The sequence below is a fragment of the Vitis riparia genome, chromosome 7 (genome assembly GCF_004353265.1).
Source record: "Vitis riparia cultivar Riparia Gloire de Montpellier isolate 1030 chromosome 7, EGFV_Vit.rip_1.0, whole genome shotgun sequence".
In the NCBI taxonomy this organism is placed as follows: domain Eukaryota; kingdom Viridiplantae; phylum Streptophyta; class Magnoliopsida; order Vitales; family Vitaceae; genus Vitis; species Vitis riparia.
Genome location: NC_048437.1, coordinates 11789810 through 11805526, shown reverse-complemented (window position 1 = coordinate 11805526; position 15717 = coordinate 11789810). Strand labels below are relative to the sequence as shown.

General features: G+C 31.0%; 1 protein-coding gene across 2 annotated transcripts; it reads right to left on the bottom strand.

Moving 5' to 3' along the window:
- Nucleotides 1–1018: 1018 nt before the first annotated feature.
- Nucleotides 1019–9654, bottom strand: LOC117919028 (monocopper oxidase-like protein SKU5). 2 transcript variants are annotated; one of them, XM_034836051.1, is made up of 9 exons: nt 9257–9654; nt 8262–8371; nt 7906–8176; nt 7678–7816; nt 4242–4605; nt 3550–3915; nt 3370–3448; nt 2018–2217; nt 1019–1461 (listed from the first exon to the last, which is right to left on the bottom strand). In XM_034836051.1, the coding sequence occupies exons 1-9, from the start codon at nt 9401–9403 to the stop codon at nt 1350–1352; spliced, it is 1788 nt and encodes a 595-aa protein (XP_034691942.1). In that variant the 5' UTR covers nt 9404–9654; the 3' UTR covers nt 1019–1349. The 2 variants fall into 2 exon arrangements, with proteins under 2 accessions (XP_034691942.1, XP_034691943.1); XM_034836052.1 differs by lacking the exon at nt 9257–9654 and having other exon boundaries at nt 8249–8334.
- Between the last annotated feature and the right edge of the window lie 6063 nt (nt 9655–15717).

Here is a 15717-nt window from a genome sequence, read left to right as displayed (position 1 = left end):
GAAAATTTTTATTTTTTAAATATTAAAGATGTTAGAAATACTTTTTAAAATCATTGTCAAACACACTCTAAGAGTACGTTTGGTAGTGATTTTAAAAAGTGTTCATAATATTTTTAATGTTTGAAAAATAAAAATTTTAAATGTTAGAAAAACTAAAAATATTTTTTAGAATTATTCTCAAATGTACTTTAAGAGTTTGTTTGACAGTGATTCTAGAAAGTACTTTTTTGCTAGAAAAAATGTTTTTGAAAAAAAAAATAGGTGTTTCATAAAATTTTAAAAACACTTTTAAAAATTTGGAAAACCACTTATGGTGTTAAAAAGTTATTTGTAGTGTTTTCTAAAAAAAACATTTGATCGGTGATTATCCTTTTAATACTTAAAAAAAAACACTTTTACCAAAAATATTTTGAATAGAAATACTGTTAAATACATTCTAAGTCTATGAATTGAATTGGTTTGCGTTGAATTAATCAATCAAATAAAATAAAATTATTTGGTTCTGATTCGATTTTGATTTAAACATAAAATAATTTTATTCAATAATCAATTGAATTGAACTTTTTGCACATCCCCTAGTTGTTAGATAGCTTGGCCATACTTCTTCAAAATTTTGAGTGGATTTGGGAAGGGGACTCTTTGATTGAGAAGCAAAATTAAATTTTGACATCCGGACATCAAGGGGTTAAAGTTATTAGGCACTAGTGCCAAGAATTATTCCATACCCAACCAAATGCAAATTTCTTAAAACTATAAATTCAACTATAAAGAAAGCCTCTAAAACCTTGTTTGAGATATCATTTCATTTTTGTATTTAATAGGAAAAAAAAAAGTAATAAAATTGATTATGATATTTAAAAAAAATTTAATCAAATAAAATTTTCTTTCCACATGCTGTTTGAAGAAAAGCATTGTCTGCTTCTTCAAGAAGCAAATAGATCATGTTGGAAAGCCCATAGATGGCAGACATGTCATAAACCCGAAAAATGGATGATTGGATTAAATTACAGCTCTCATATCATGTTGAACTACCAATTTTCATAAAAACTTAAAAATTGTTCGAATTTAGACCCGCAAGATATTACAAACACAATGCCATTTGTTGCTTCTTCAATGCAACTAGTCATTAACTCTTCTGAGCCCCTATTATGTAAGTACATATAATACAATACCAAACATTACAATTAAACCATACATACCAATGATACTCCTCTGCTTGATTGCTCTTTCAGTAGAACCGAACCTCATCCATATGCTCGAGTTTTTCTCTCTTTCATGTCTCATGGATTTTCATATTTCTCATCCAGTGATTCGACTTGGCAGTCCATGGCAGTTTTACTGCCAATTGGTTAGCTGCTAATGAAAGCTGTGATCAAAGCTGTGATGAAAGCAAACAAAATTGTTCTTCTTGTGATGGTAAGGGGTGGTGCACCGGAAAACCTGACTCTTTGAGACCGGTCCCTGGCAAAGAGGGAGAAAATAAACACAATGTATTAGCAAAATGGGAATAACGTGCCATCTAAGTAAGTATTTGAAAATATTTTCGATAACAGTTCTTAAAAAATTTTAAGAACAGTTCTTCAAAATAGTTCTCTATTTTATTTTATTTTAAGAATAAAATTTTGTTCGGGAACCCAATTCTAAAAAATTTGTTCTAATAAGCCAACTTGTTTTGAAAATTGATTCTCAAAAAATTGCTTTCAGTAAAAAAGTTTATCAAATGTGTACTTGGAATTGGAAAACTGTTCTTAGTTCTAAAAGAGCAAAAACTTGTCTTTCAAAACAGTTGCCAAACTGACCTTCATTCCCTCCAAACATTCCTACAGATAATTCTTAAACAACTAATACAAAGTTTTTATGAGACATCCCAAAGATCTACAGAATTGAAAAGGCATACCAAGTGAGGCAAAATTTAATCCTAAATCAACCCAAGTGAAAAATATTCAATCCAGAAATTTTCAAATTGTTATAATTCAAGAATATGACAAAAGGGTAGCTGAGTTTTTGAAAATCTTACTTCTGTAATGATGAGAGTACACCGCAATAGATGGCGTTATCAGGCAAAGGAAGCTCAGTTTTGTCGGTGATCTCTGGATTCACAACATTCACATAAACTTCTTGACCCAGATACCAAGTATTAAGATTCTCAGTGCGGAGGTTCCAAATGCCGACGTTGTCAAGAGAGACTAAAATGGCAGTCCAAGCTCCAGGAAACACCTGTAATCAGGTCATAAACAAGTTGGTTCATAACACACCATCAACTAAAATCTATCTATTCAAGCGAGATATATATACTGTGAATTTAAATTCTAAGCTTTCAGGAAATTGAGAACTCAATTATGGTAAGTGCTTAACAATTACAACAACAACTGTGACAAAATGAAGGAACAATTTTGTTTCAAACTTTGGATTTTGTGTATGGGCTCTAGAGCCTTCATAGATAATACAAGGTCCATTCCTAAATTTGTTTTGTCTGATCAAACAATAGAGCCCTTGTAGATTGAAACAGGATTGTTCAGGGTACAAGAGTTAAGGTTAAGATATAGTGATTGGGCTTTTAATCTCAAGTGACGAAACTAATTCATTCAAAACCAAGATTACATTGTATATTGAAATGGATATAATAGATGAAATGGATATAATAAATTCTTGTTTCACTATGAGGACTTTAGAGCTCATTTGAGAACGCAAACTGGCCTCAATCACTTCCCTAAATGCAAAGCCATGTTTCTATAGAATTAGGATCACATTTTGATGAGAAAAATTCCACTAGAGTAAAGTCTTTCTTTTCCTTCCTCTTAAAGTATATTCTTTTAGATGGAACTCAAAATCTGAGCTGTGAGGTGGCAGATGCCATGGAAATGAATCATTCCATTATGCTTGACTTGGCACTAGAAATATTCCCTTTTCATTTTATGCAGAAATGAGTAATCTGTTGGGTGGTTGAGAATTCAAATTCTGTGGAGTGTGGAGAGCCCATAGACATTATACCTTTATTAATCTATACAAGTCTAGTGTTTTTTTATGGGGTTTCAATCCAAAATGAATGGTTCTAGGCAGGGAGGGGAGCAACCATGAAGTGTAGATATCTTTTGTTTGTCATTGACTATATCTCAAGTGAAGAAACAGAGCTATAAAAACCTAATCTTGAAACAAACCAGGTGATGAAATAGAAGCTCAAGAAATAGAATGGACAAACACAGTAGCTTTCCATTTTGGAAAGACCGGTTTTGGCTGTGAAGTCCATTTCCACCAATAAATAACCACTTTCTTAATGCCCTGGGGAGAATGCAAGCCGACAAAGTACCAAAACACAGATGACAGTTGTAATATATGAGCCTCTGGAGCCAAGTTCCAAGAAAGGAATACCTGTGTTGTGCATCGGGCAACTCCATCCCATTTGTTGTAAGTGCCTCTGCTATTCTCTGTCCACACTCCGTAATCCATACTACAGTCAGAATGAGAAGTTATTGATATCATATTTCTAGTTTTGAGTTCCATGAATTAGGAAAAGAGAGAGACAGAATAATATCAAAATATCAAGCTTACCCCACAACAAAGAATGCATAACCATCCAAATGGTAGCTCTGAACAGTGGTATCATTGTTCTGGAATATGATTTCCATAAAACCTCGGTAAGTACCATTGATTATGGATGTGTCGACCTTTGGAGGTCGGTTCATCAGTCTATTTGGGAAATCAATCTTGTAAATCCCTGGAATGTTAAACTGCTGCGCAAGCTTTAGGGGTGTTGAAGGTGCTAAATAAGAAATACCATTAAGGGTGGTGCGATACTTTCCGTCTATAAGTTCTGCAGGTCTGTTAAGGAGGACATACACATCAGTGACAGTGATCTGGCCATATCTGAAAGATCCCTGTGGATTTGGACGAGCAGCACCAGCAGAGACATTCCATCTAAGGATTACACAAGAATGTATAACAGTCAGCCCAGACTATTGAGTAGAGCTAAAAAAATAAGAGTAAATATTAGAAACATTCCCTGAGTTTTTGTAATAGCATCATATACTTCTCCTCCCCACGACATTGGTGAACCTCAGCAGTTGAAAAGACCAACTAGTCACAGATTCAAGAATCAACAAACACTTAAAGCATGAGTATATCCATCTTTCCAAACCGCTTAAAACATATCTATGGACGAAAATTTTGAAGTGGGGAGGTCAGTAAGATTTCCAGGAAGGTTTCTGATATTTACCCCCAACAGAAACAAATTTAACTACAACCTTATAGATCTTGCTTGATTCATTGAGAAAAACGTGTCAAGATCATTAGGAGGATCAGGAAGAGGACCTGAAGCAGGTCCCTGAGAATTGGAGTAATGCAAGATAGCAACTCCAGTAGCTTTAGCCCAAGCAGATGAATTGACAAACCGAGGACTGGCAACCATGTAGTAATCACTGCTAGCATTTTGATCCATTGTTACCAAGAATGAGTATGATTGACCAACATGAATATCCATGTTCGTGTAATTCTGCTGAACCGTGTATGATCCTTCAGTCTCTACAAGAAGTAAATTATGGTTTTGGATTCTGAAATTCAAGCTAGTTGCAATACCAACATTATGCACCCGGAGGCGGTATGTTTTCCCTGTTTCACAAAAAAGAACCAATTTACTGAAAGTGCAATAAGAGGAAGCTGAAAATGCGTTTTACAATTAGTAAAATATTATGGCCAAAATGCAAATGTTCCATGTGATGTTATAGGTTCTTTCAATTTAGAGTCTCTTCGGTTTCATTCAAAACCACAACATCGAAGTCTATGCATGCTCAGAATCCTTTTGTCGATAAATCTTGGGAGAACATCTTTAGGAAGCCTTTTATGTATTTCTAAAGGAAGTAACTTGTAAAGTGTTGAAACATTGTTGCTATAATCAGACTTTGCTTCCAGGCATGCTCTTCTCTTCCTTGCTCCATTTACCCATGAAATTTGAGTTTCACCATACCTTGTTCAGTAGCTAACTTTTTTTTTCCCCTGATCTTCTTCATTGTGCAAAAATGGGCTGATCTGAGCAAAATCTTGATTTCAGCCATTTCAAAGGTTGCTTTCTGTTCTAAATACACTGAAGGACTGTGTCTTACCCTAAAGCCACCAGAGGAGCTCATTTAGTATAATGATCTCTTCATCTTATGAAAAGTCAGCTCTTGCTTTACAGCCAGACAATAAAAATGGGGTTAAAAATTGGGAAGGCAGAAGGTCTGTTAGTGCTTAGGAGATGAGAGGAACAAGTTGAGATATGACTTATTGCAGGGAACTGTTCTTACCAGGAAATATATTTTGAGCTATATCAGAAACAAGCTTCTATCAGTAATGACTAGAGCTCTTATAGGGAACATACAGTCTTGTGCACATCATGCATTATCTATCAAGATAGATCTATAGGCCCTTATGTCTCTGCTTCTGTGGCTTTTTCTCATGAAGCGATTAGAGTTTTTCATGAACTAATGGCTCAGATGTAACCGCTACTGCCTCTTTCATGCTATTCTAAGTCTTCCTCGTCTAGCTTCTTCTGTGTCCTCTAAACTAAACCTCTCATTCATCCTGAACTCAGGAGCTTTTGATGACACAAGCAGAGTGCCATCTCTTTTCTATTTAAAGCACTTGCTCAAGTGGGGATAAGGTTAGAGTAGCTGATGGCATAATACATTCCGGTTCTGTAAAGGTGTTGTTTCAGTTACTTTCCATTACCCCTTAAGCTTGCACAAAGGGCTAGTACAAAGGCTTTCAATTGTAGTACAAATTTGTATTTCTCATACCGTGTTTTCTGGGATCTGGTCAGGAAGTAGATGACTAGTGATTATGGAAAGATGGATGGAATTTACCATCCCTAGACAGGGAATTGACATCCCTCAAGCACACTCATCAGTTTAGCAGTCAAGGTGGCTCTCCAACAGATCAATTATTTAGATTGACATAAAGTCTAAGCCCTCCTTTTTGCTTGCTCAAAAACTGTTTTCTTCTTTAATTTCAATGTTTGGTTGCTTTTAAATTTTGATGCTCATATGCAAAGTTACTAAACATTTTTTACATGAAGAGGTAGATAAACATTCTGATGTTTGAGATTCATTTTGCACCTTGTTGGCTCGGTAATAGCGGGTTATGTTTGTGGATAGCATTCTTAGGTGACAATTGTTTGTTGACTAAAATAAAAAAGTAATGTTTTTTCGTGTTTCAAAAATTTCCAGGACACAGTTCCCACATAGTTAAATACCAAAACCAAAATTCTTCAATCAGATAATGGCAGAGACTAGATAGGAGGTACTGGTTCCGGCAAAGGTGTATGGAAGAAAAGGTAATAAGACCATCGCTAGTTTCCCGTTACCAAGAGTAAATCAACAAGCTAGCAACTCTTCAAAAATCTGAGAAAGCTATCATCTCACGCAGATCCATACCCATATCCACTGGCATCTTCACGAATTGGAGCCAACCCATACATTCCACTCCTACATCAAGACTAATATCCTGTAATATGATAATATGAATATACATATAATATTTTATGGAATAAAAAAATATATATTATATGCTATCATCTTAGATAATAGCATAATTAATATATTTGTTTTTATGCCCCTTTAATAACATATTATATGTATATTCACATCATCATATGTATGGAAGACCTTAATGGATTATTTGTGAGACAATATTTTCCACATCCCTCTCTTTTGGAGTCTATTATGAAGGAGTTCTCTGGTATTTACATAATGCATTAACACAATTTGAGGGTAAGGGAATTATCCAGGAGGTTAGCAAATGGCATTCAAAACCATACTCTAAACACTATAAAACAAAAGGAATTATTCATCTTTGTAAACATCCAAATGCACCCTCAGTAATTACAAATAAAAGATTTTCTCAGGGCATAAATGGACATCCCATGGAAATTGAAGGCCTCTATTCTGTTCCATATATTGTTAAAAGATAACATTCCATGGTCTAAAATAGGGGAAATGGAATCCATCACCAGAACCGATGGTAAAGAATCAAGGTCAAGTTTTCCTGAGTCAAGAATCTCAACTTCTTTTACCATCATTTTTGAGATAACTGCTATTTTTCTTCATTGGCCAGGATCATGGTGATGGATTTCTGTCTCTCTATTCAGACATAATGGGGCCATTAGGCTATGTTTGGTTCTTAAAAAGTTTTAAGGAAAGAAAATAGAGAAGAAAAGTAGAAGGGTAGAAAAAGGTAAGAAAAAAATTATAAAATTTTTCTCTTGTTTGGTTGTCCATAGAAAAGTTAAGGTAAAGAAAATCAAATTGTTAAAGAATGCACTTTCCCCAAATTTTTTTTAGGTAAAATAGGGAGGAAATTTTTTTATTATTTTTCTTTCTTTTTTTCTTAGTATTTTATTTTTTTACCTTTTTCCACAGTATCCAAATGTAAAAATATCATTCTCCTTCAACTCTTTTTTTTTCTTTCTTTAGTACTTTCCGAGAACCAGACATAGCCTTTATTTTTGTAGAATATCCAAACACACTAAATATCAGCATACTTCTAGAAGATTTTCCATTATAAAAAATTCCAATCTTTGTAGAGACATCTGATTCACCCAAGTAACTGATGCTTCTATTAAGAGAAATAGCGAGAACATTCTCAAAAATATAAACATAGTTAAATCAAAGAATTAAGGACCATATAAACATCCCTTATAGTTACCTGGTTCAACATTTATCGTATGATAGCCAATACCATCAGGAACAAGTGCCTGATCGTAACGATAAGGCCCTAGTCCGTTAAACAGAATGGCATCAGGAACACCGAGGTCAATTCCATTTTCTACATCTTTCCGAAGTTCCTGTTGCCACACAGAAGATATTAAGACCTCAGAAACCAACTAGAACAGCGAGTATTCACCAGAGGCAGCAAGATAACATGTACACTGACCTTATGGCTCTTTGTATACCAGTCACCAATAAAGATTGTAATATCCCCATCTGGTGTCCCGAAGGGAACTGGAATAACATCTCTGTTGTTGATGACAATTCCACCATATCCACCTGAAGCTCTCTGGAAGTTTAAGGAAGCAAAATAAAAGAAACTCCCTATTTGATCCTTAACCTGAAATTCATATGTCCAATTCCAACCAGCGGGAATCGGACAATTTGTTCCCAAGACACCATCTTGCCAAGAGTTTTTCCTATGTTGTATGCCATTCCTGCATTCAATAACAAGCATAATCAAACATCATCATCAACATTGTCACTCGATGTTCCAATGTATAATTCACCTTTCATGTATACCATGTGAGAAGCAATGGCTCATCAAGGTCGTTCTTGATGTTGATAACCACATTCCAGTTGGTAGTGACATTGAGAATTGGTCCTGGAAACTGCCCGTTAACTGCAATCACCTGGGATAATTATTCAAATCAGAAAGCAGCCAACGACACTATCACCATATGGTACGAGTTCCACAGTATAACAAAAATTGAACCAACAAGAAAGTAAAAGGATAGAGAGGAAGAGAAACAGGAATCCTCTGAGCGAACTTCCAGGATATCATAAAGTGAGTGTAGCTAAATTGCTGATATAGAGATTGATGATGCTTCTCAAAGTAGACAAGCCAATAAAGCCTGACTAGAACCCAATACCGAACCTTCAGTCTCAGAGTAAATGCAGTATGACTTGGATACTACCATCAAACTAGGAAAACAAAACAGAACTCGACAGAAATGAAACTAATTGAGGGGAATTTATATATTGTGTTTCATCCACAATTCAAGAAATCCATTGAAAATAGAGCAGCATTACTAATAAAAATATTGCCACATACACAAAAATCCACTCAGGAAAGTAGCCTTTCTCATCCAAACATTGCCACATAGCCACATAGTTGCCATGAGATTGTATTAATCCTGATTGAATTTTACTTTCTATAACTAAATTTAGGATAATTTAGGGTTTGATTAAGTTACAAAGATGTCGTTGTCATGGAATCATCGCACATGCATATAAAGGGTCCAAATAGTTTCTCCGCTTTGGCCCATGAAAATGATAACACCATTAAACTGAGAAAGATGGTTGTCTATGATAGAATCAGACCCACATAGATACACATCAATAAATGAAGGGTTTGGACCTCAATTGGGAAACAAGCAGATTTCTTCCAAATTTAGAAGGTGGAAAGCAGTATACTACTATTTCAACAACTTCTTCAACTAACCCATGTTGAGATTCCCGCAAAACAAACGGATTTTACAGAGAAGAGAGATGAGAGAGAGAGAGAGAGAGAGTACCTGCTGCTTAACCCCAAATGGTGAAGCTGTGATGTAAGAGACCTTCCAGTCATAGAACACAAACGGGTCTTCTGCAAATGCATAATTGAAGATGGAGAGAAGGATGAGAGAGGAGAAGAGGGAAGCTGAGTGGAGGGTGGAGAGCATTGGATCCCTCTGTGAAACAGCAGAGAGAGAAAGGAGGGGAAAAAGAGGGGGAAGAGAGAAGAAGAATGTTGTATTTGATGTTTGCTTTGGGGTAGTGGGAGGAGCTGTAAGCCGTAAAGGATCACATGGAAAGCAGTCAGTGTAGACAGCACTCGGGGCCCCATGTTCTGTATTTCTTGAGAATTGAGCCTTCACTGCTTTTATCCATGGTTTCAGTTCAAATTTATACTGCCCCACTCTCTGTAATTCCTCTTCAACGGCTTCACTCTTGAATCCAACTGTTCATCTGGGTAGATCTATGATGGAAAATATTGTCCCTTTTGAGCTGTTTTTACATTATATCATGCTTAATTCACACAATTATTCTTAGAAAATTTGAAAATTCTTTTAAAAATTAAGATAATATATTTTCTAAAATATTATTACTAAAAATTATAATTGATTAAATAATTTTGAATTCAAATAGAATATAAAATTATTTTTTTTTTATAAAAAAACACTATTTTCCCTGCTTCTCTACTTTTTAATAAAATTACTATACAAACATGAATGGAAGTTCTTAAATACCAAGCTTATAAAATAAGCTTTCTGACTTTAAAAAATTACTCCAAACAGGACCTTAACAGTGAAGTTTGCATCATATTTGGATCTAAAATTAGAACTAAATAGAAAAATATTTAATATGGTGGATGACCTTTATATATATATATATATATATATATATATATTAAAAAAATATTTTTTTTCTTTTTAATTTTATTATGAAAAATATGAAAAAAAAATTAAACATAATTAAAATTAATTAAAAAATTATATATTTTAAAATTATTTAATTTTTATATAATAAAGAAAAATAAGATAAATGAATTTAAAAAAACATGTAGAAATAATTCGTTGATTTTAAATTTAATTTTCATTTTTCTTTATTTTTTATTTCTTTCCAATTTTTTTCTCTATTTTCTTTCATCTGTATTTTATCTCAATTTGTCCGAGAACCAAACATAATTTAAATATACTACTTTATGGTCCAATTTTCCTTTTTGAGGGAGGATTTTTTTTTTTTTTCAAAATTTTCATAGTGAGGAATTTTTTTTGAGAAGACAATTTTAATATGCAACTTTTAAAAATAGGGTTTGAATATGATTTTTATTGAAAATTGAAAATTATTTTTTTAACAAGAATTTTAAATAAGAGAATTGGCTTATTAAAAATCCTGTTATTCATTAAAAAAAAATAGTCATGGTTTCTTCAATAATATTATTTACAAGATACCACTAAAAGACAAGAATTTAAAGTGATTATAGAAGCAAGCAAAAGTATTTTTTATTGCATGAAAAAATATATTATATTTATTTTAATAATTTGTAATTAAAATCTTTTTATTTTAACTGAAGTATTTTTATGGCCAAGCCCTTAGGACTTTTTGTGAGGACCCAAACCTTATCTGTTAACCACCCCCACAATAACCTGCATTGGATACAGTAAGAATATGACGAGTGGTAGGATTTGAAAAAAAAAAACTATTAAAATTAGAATAAACTATTAAATCAATGGGAAAAAAATTACAATTTTTACTATTTTTAACAACCATGTTTTCAATAGATGGAAAAGAGAATTTTGCTCATTAAATATCATCTTTTTATTAATTCTTCATGATTTATTACTTAATTTTTAAAATTTTTTACGAAAAAACAAAAATATTTTACTTTTTCAAATAGAAAAAACCATATTTTTAAACCCCCTCGAACCATGACTACAACACCTCAACCCCCAACCCTCACCTTGTCATTGTGCAGTTCATTTGCCCACTGCTTCCATAGCCATTATCAATGTCCATTTTTTTCAAGATAATTTCTTCCCCATTTTCTCTCTATTTAGGTTTATCAAGGTGTAGATTTCTTATTCTTTTTTAGATTGTTTTTTTAATAAATTAGTGATTGTGTACATCACCGATAAATTGACCTTTCACATAAATTTTGATGATTTATTTCAAAATTTTCCTTGAATTTAAGGTTAATATTATTTAAAAAAAGGTTTATAGACCTAATTGGGACATAGATTAAAATAAAGAGATGATTTTTATAATTTAAATTTTGGTTTTGCCTTCAACTTCAACTACTAAGCTAAAATAATAAACAAAAAAGTAAAGCATTCCCATGTAGCCTAAATATAAAATATAAAATATAAAATATAAAATGCCAAATACTTGGGAAAAAGTTATAAATCCTCCTATTTTCCCATCACAAAGGGAGATATTACCTTTTTTTCTTTTTCTACAATGTTCCTATATATGTCTTCTTCACTATGGACATACCAATTTCTATGGTTGCTTTGACAAATGTGGCAATCAAAACTTGAACTAATAATTAGAGGATGACTTATGTATAGTCATGTCCTTCCACATCAAAATTCTATAAAGTCCTTATATTTTAAAACACATATAACTCTATCCACAATATTATTTAATATATTTCAAGGATTAATACAAGAAAATGAATTATGTAGATAGACATTAATAAGTTAATTATCATAAAGGAGTAGTTTTTATAGCATTGTTTGCTAAATGATATAAAAATTGGATTATTGATACATTGCTTCAAAATTGTTGTTATGAACTACAATAAAGAGTTACCGATTCTTACAAGTTTATGCTTTAGCTTATCTGAAATTGAAGAATGTTTGATCCTAAACATAGACTTAGGTGGTATTTGTTTTGTTTACTTAATTCTAAATGCAACTTATATTTAACTTAATATTAAATAATGCTTAATAGTATTAAGTATTAAGTTGTTTATTTTTTATACTAAAAATCAATTTCTTAACATCTTAATGTATTAAAAAAATTTAATTTAACATATATCTAAAAAATTCAAAATAATAAAATTATTATAATAACACCAGAAACCAAATGTTGAGAAAAAATGGATATATCTAATGAAATCACCAAGGAATTAACAATATAGCAACCAAGAACTTTTAAGAATCATGAAGACAACCTAATGAGACAAAAGGTCTCATTAATATATGTTTTATTCAGTTTTCTTTACTTTAGTTATAATTTAGGAGGATGAATATGTCAAAATTTAATGATTTAAAAAAAAAATTAAGTTAATTTTATTATATAACCTTAATACTTAGAGTAAAATTTAAGTAATAAGTTTTAAATCAACAATTTAAATATATTTGACTTAAAATAAACTTAAATAATTAAGTAATAAGTATTAAATTTTACCAAACATCCATAAATCTTCTAGACCAAGATTTCTACTAATCACCAATTACACATATTCATCCTTGTTTTTTTTCTTTTTTCTTTTTTTAATATTTGTGGCAAAGGCATTCTTCTCCTTGACTTTAGGTTTGGGGCATTATTACAGTATCCTTATGTTTGATCACCATAAAAGGGGTGGTGGGGTAAGGGTTTAGCTTCCATTAAAAGCAGTCATAGAAGAAAATGAGAAAGAAGTTTGTGGTTGGATAGCATAATTATGACTTAGAGAAACTCTAAAACCATTGCACGTGTTGAGTAGTTAAGTTGAACTTCTACAATCTTTCATGCAGATTCCTTGGAGGAGAGTGCCACTCTCATTTCTTGATCCTTCACAACACAAAAGGATATGTTTGGCTCTGAAAGAAAAAAATATTAGATTATGTTTGGTTACTGGAAAATAATAACGAATGAAAAACGAAGATGAGAAAAATAATTTTTTTTCATATTTGGTTGTTTTTATGAAAAGTATCAAAGAAAATAAAATATAATTTAAATTAATTAAAAATTTATGTGTTTTCAAATATTTTAATTTTTATATCGATGAGGTAAAATAAGTTTGAAGTAAAAAAAAAAAAAAAATTATTGACTTTCAATCTATTATTTATTTTCCTTTTACTTCTTTTTTTTTCTTTTATATTTTTCCTCAAATTTTTTGGGAGTTAAACATAACCTTAAGAAAAATAGTTTTATCATATTTAGTTTCATTATGAAAATTACTAAAGAAAGTTAAATATAATTAAAATTAATTAGAAGTTTATATTTTAAGATAATTCAATCTTTATATAATTTGGAAAATAATAAGTGAAATAAATTTGAATAAACATATAAAAATAATTTATTAATTTTAAATCTATTTTAATTTTCTTTTATTATTTATTCCTTCTTATTTTTTCTTTTTATTTTTTTTTCAAATATTTTCCCTTAAACTTTTTGGGAACCAAACATAGACAAAATGAATAACAAAATACAAGAAAACATTGTTATCTTTAGCAAATTGAGAGATACCATTAAGATTAATCTCGGTGGCCTAAGACACATGTAATAGACTTTTGAGATGAATTAAGGCTATGTTAGGTTCCGAAAAGTATTAAGGAAAGAAAAAAAAAAAGTGGTAAGAAAATTGAATTTCTCATATTTGGTTTACCATGAAACTATAAAAAAAATATAAAAGAAAATCAAATATAATTAAAATTTATAATATATATATATATATATATATATATATATATATATATATATATATATATATATATATATATATATATATATTTGAATTATTTAATCTTTATATAACAGTAAAAAATAAGCAAAATGAATTTGAAGAAACATATAAAAATAATTTATTGAATTTAAGCATGTTTTTTATTTTCTTTTACTTTTTCTTTTCTTTCACTTTTTTTTCTTTCCCTCACATTTTTCTTCAAATTTTCCGAGAACCAAACATAACCTAAAAAATTTAAAAGAAGTGGAATGTGGAAAAAAAAAAAAAAAAACTAGAGAATGAGCTATTTGTCTAACGTGCAAACCTAATCCATTTCCCATGTTCAACAAGGTTAGTCACTCTGGAAGGACAAATTGAGTCATTCTTCTTATTCATCTCACTATAAGAAATATCAAAATGATAGTAGCATTCATGAACTTTAAGCCTAGGGTTTTTTTTTTAATAGCAAAGTTGGCACTACAACTTTGAATTTCCCTAAGAACCGCCATGGTCTTCTCCATGACTACCATAAAAATTCTTCTTGTTTTCCCAATCCATTGGAATAGTAGCAAAGTCAGAAAAATTGGTTGTGGCAATACTTACGCTTCATTACTCAATAAGGTGAGCAATATAAAATTAGTTATGAAAGGAAAGAAAACTGTATAATATATCAAATTATGTTAGAAAAAGTTAATTTTTATTTATTATGGCTATGTTTGGTTCCCGGAAAATTTGAGGGAAAATGTGAGGGAAAGAAAATACAAAGGAAAAGTAGAAGGAAAGAAAAAGTGAAGGAAAATAAAAAAAATAGATTAAAAGTTGATAAATTATTTTTTTTGTTACTTCAAACTCATTTTATTTATTTTAACTCATCAATATAAAGATTAAATAATTTAAAAATACATAAGTTTTTAATTAGTTTTAATTATATTTGATTTTCTTTGATATTTTTTATAGGACAACCAAACATGAGAAAATCATTTTCCTTAGCATTTTTTTTCTTTCCTTTGTACTTTCCGGGAACCAAACATAGCCTATAAGTTCAACTTAGAATAGAAGATAATTATTATTAATTTCAATTAAAGTGGAAGATAGAGTTTGAATTAGGATATAAAATAGACCCAAACATTATTTATCTATATTTATCAATCATCAATGAGATGTCATATTTTATTTATCTTCTTCTTTCAATATATTGTATTAGAGCTTTTATACCCATCATTTTCCCTAGCATGGGTGACCCACTCTTTGCCTTCTACGCGTCGCCCACTCTTTACTACTTTGCTTATTCTCTTTCCTGTTTTGATAGTAGCATGGGTGACCCACTCTTTGTCTTCTACACGTCGCCCACTCTTTACTACTCCGCTTATTTATTCTCTTTTCTATTTTGATAGATTTTTTTTATTTTTTTATTTTTTTTTATGGGATTGTCAAAACCTATGTCATTCTTCCCGTTCTTGTTGTCTTCCCACCCACTTTCTCTCTACATCCAACCCATCTCTCTTAAGCTGGTCCAAAATGTCATCCCTTTCTTGTTTCCTGTAACTTGTTCTTTTTCTATGACTATGATCAATTTTCTCTATTATCCAAAATACTAAGCATTTTTATGTAGTAACTTTGGTCAAGAATAATCAGAGAAAGAATCACTACAACTTTTATAGTACTCCGGGTGTCATCCATAGAGATTGACTTATGGAATTTGTCAACACTAGGATAAATGAATCTCTTTTATTTGAATCCTAAAGTGAAAAATAACATGTGAATGAAATGAAACTAAATAAAAGAACTAAATTGATAATAAAATGAATATTAATTTTTAATTTAATTGATTCAAGTCTGGAG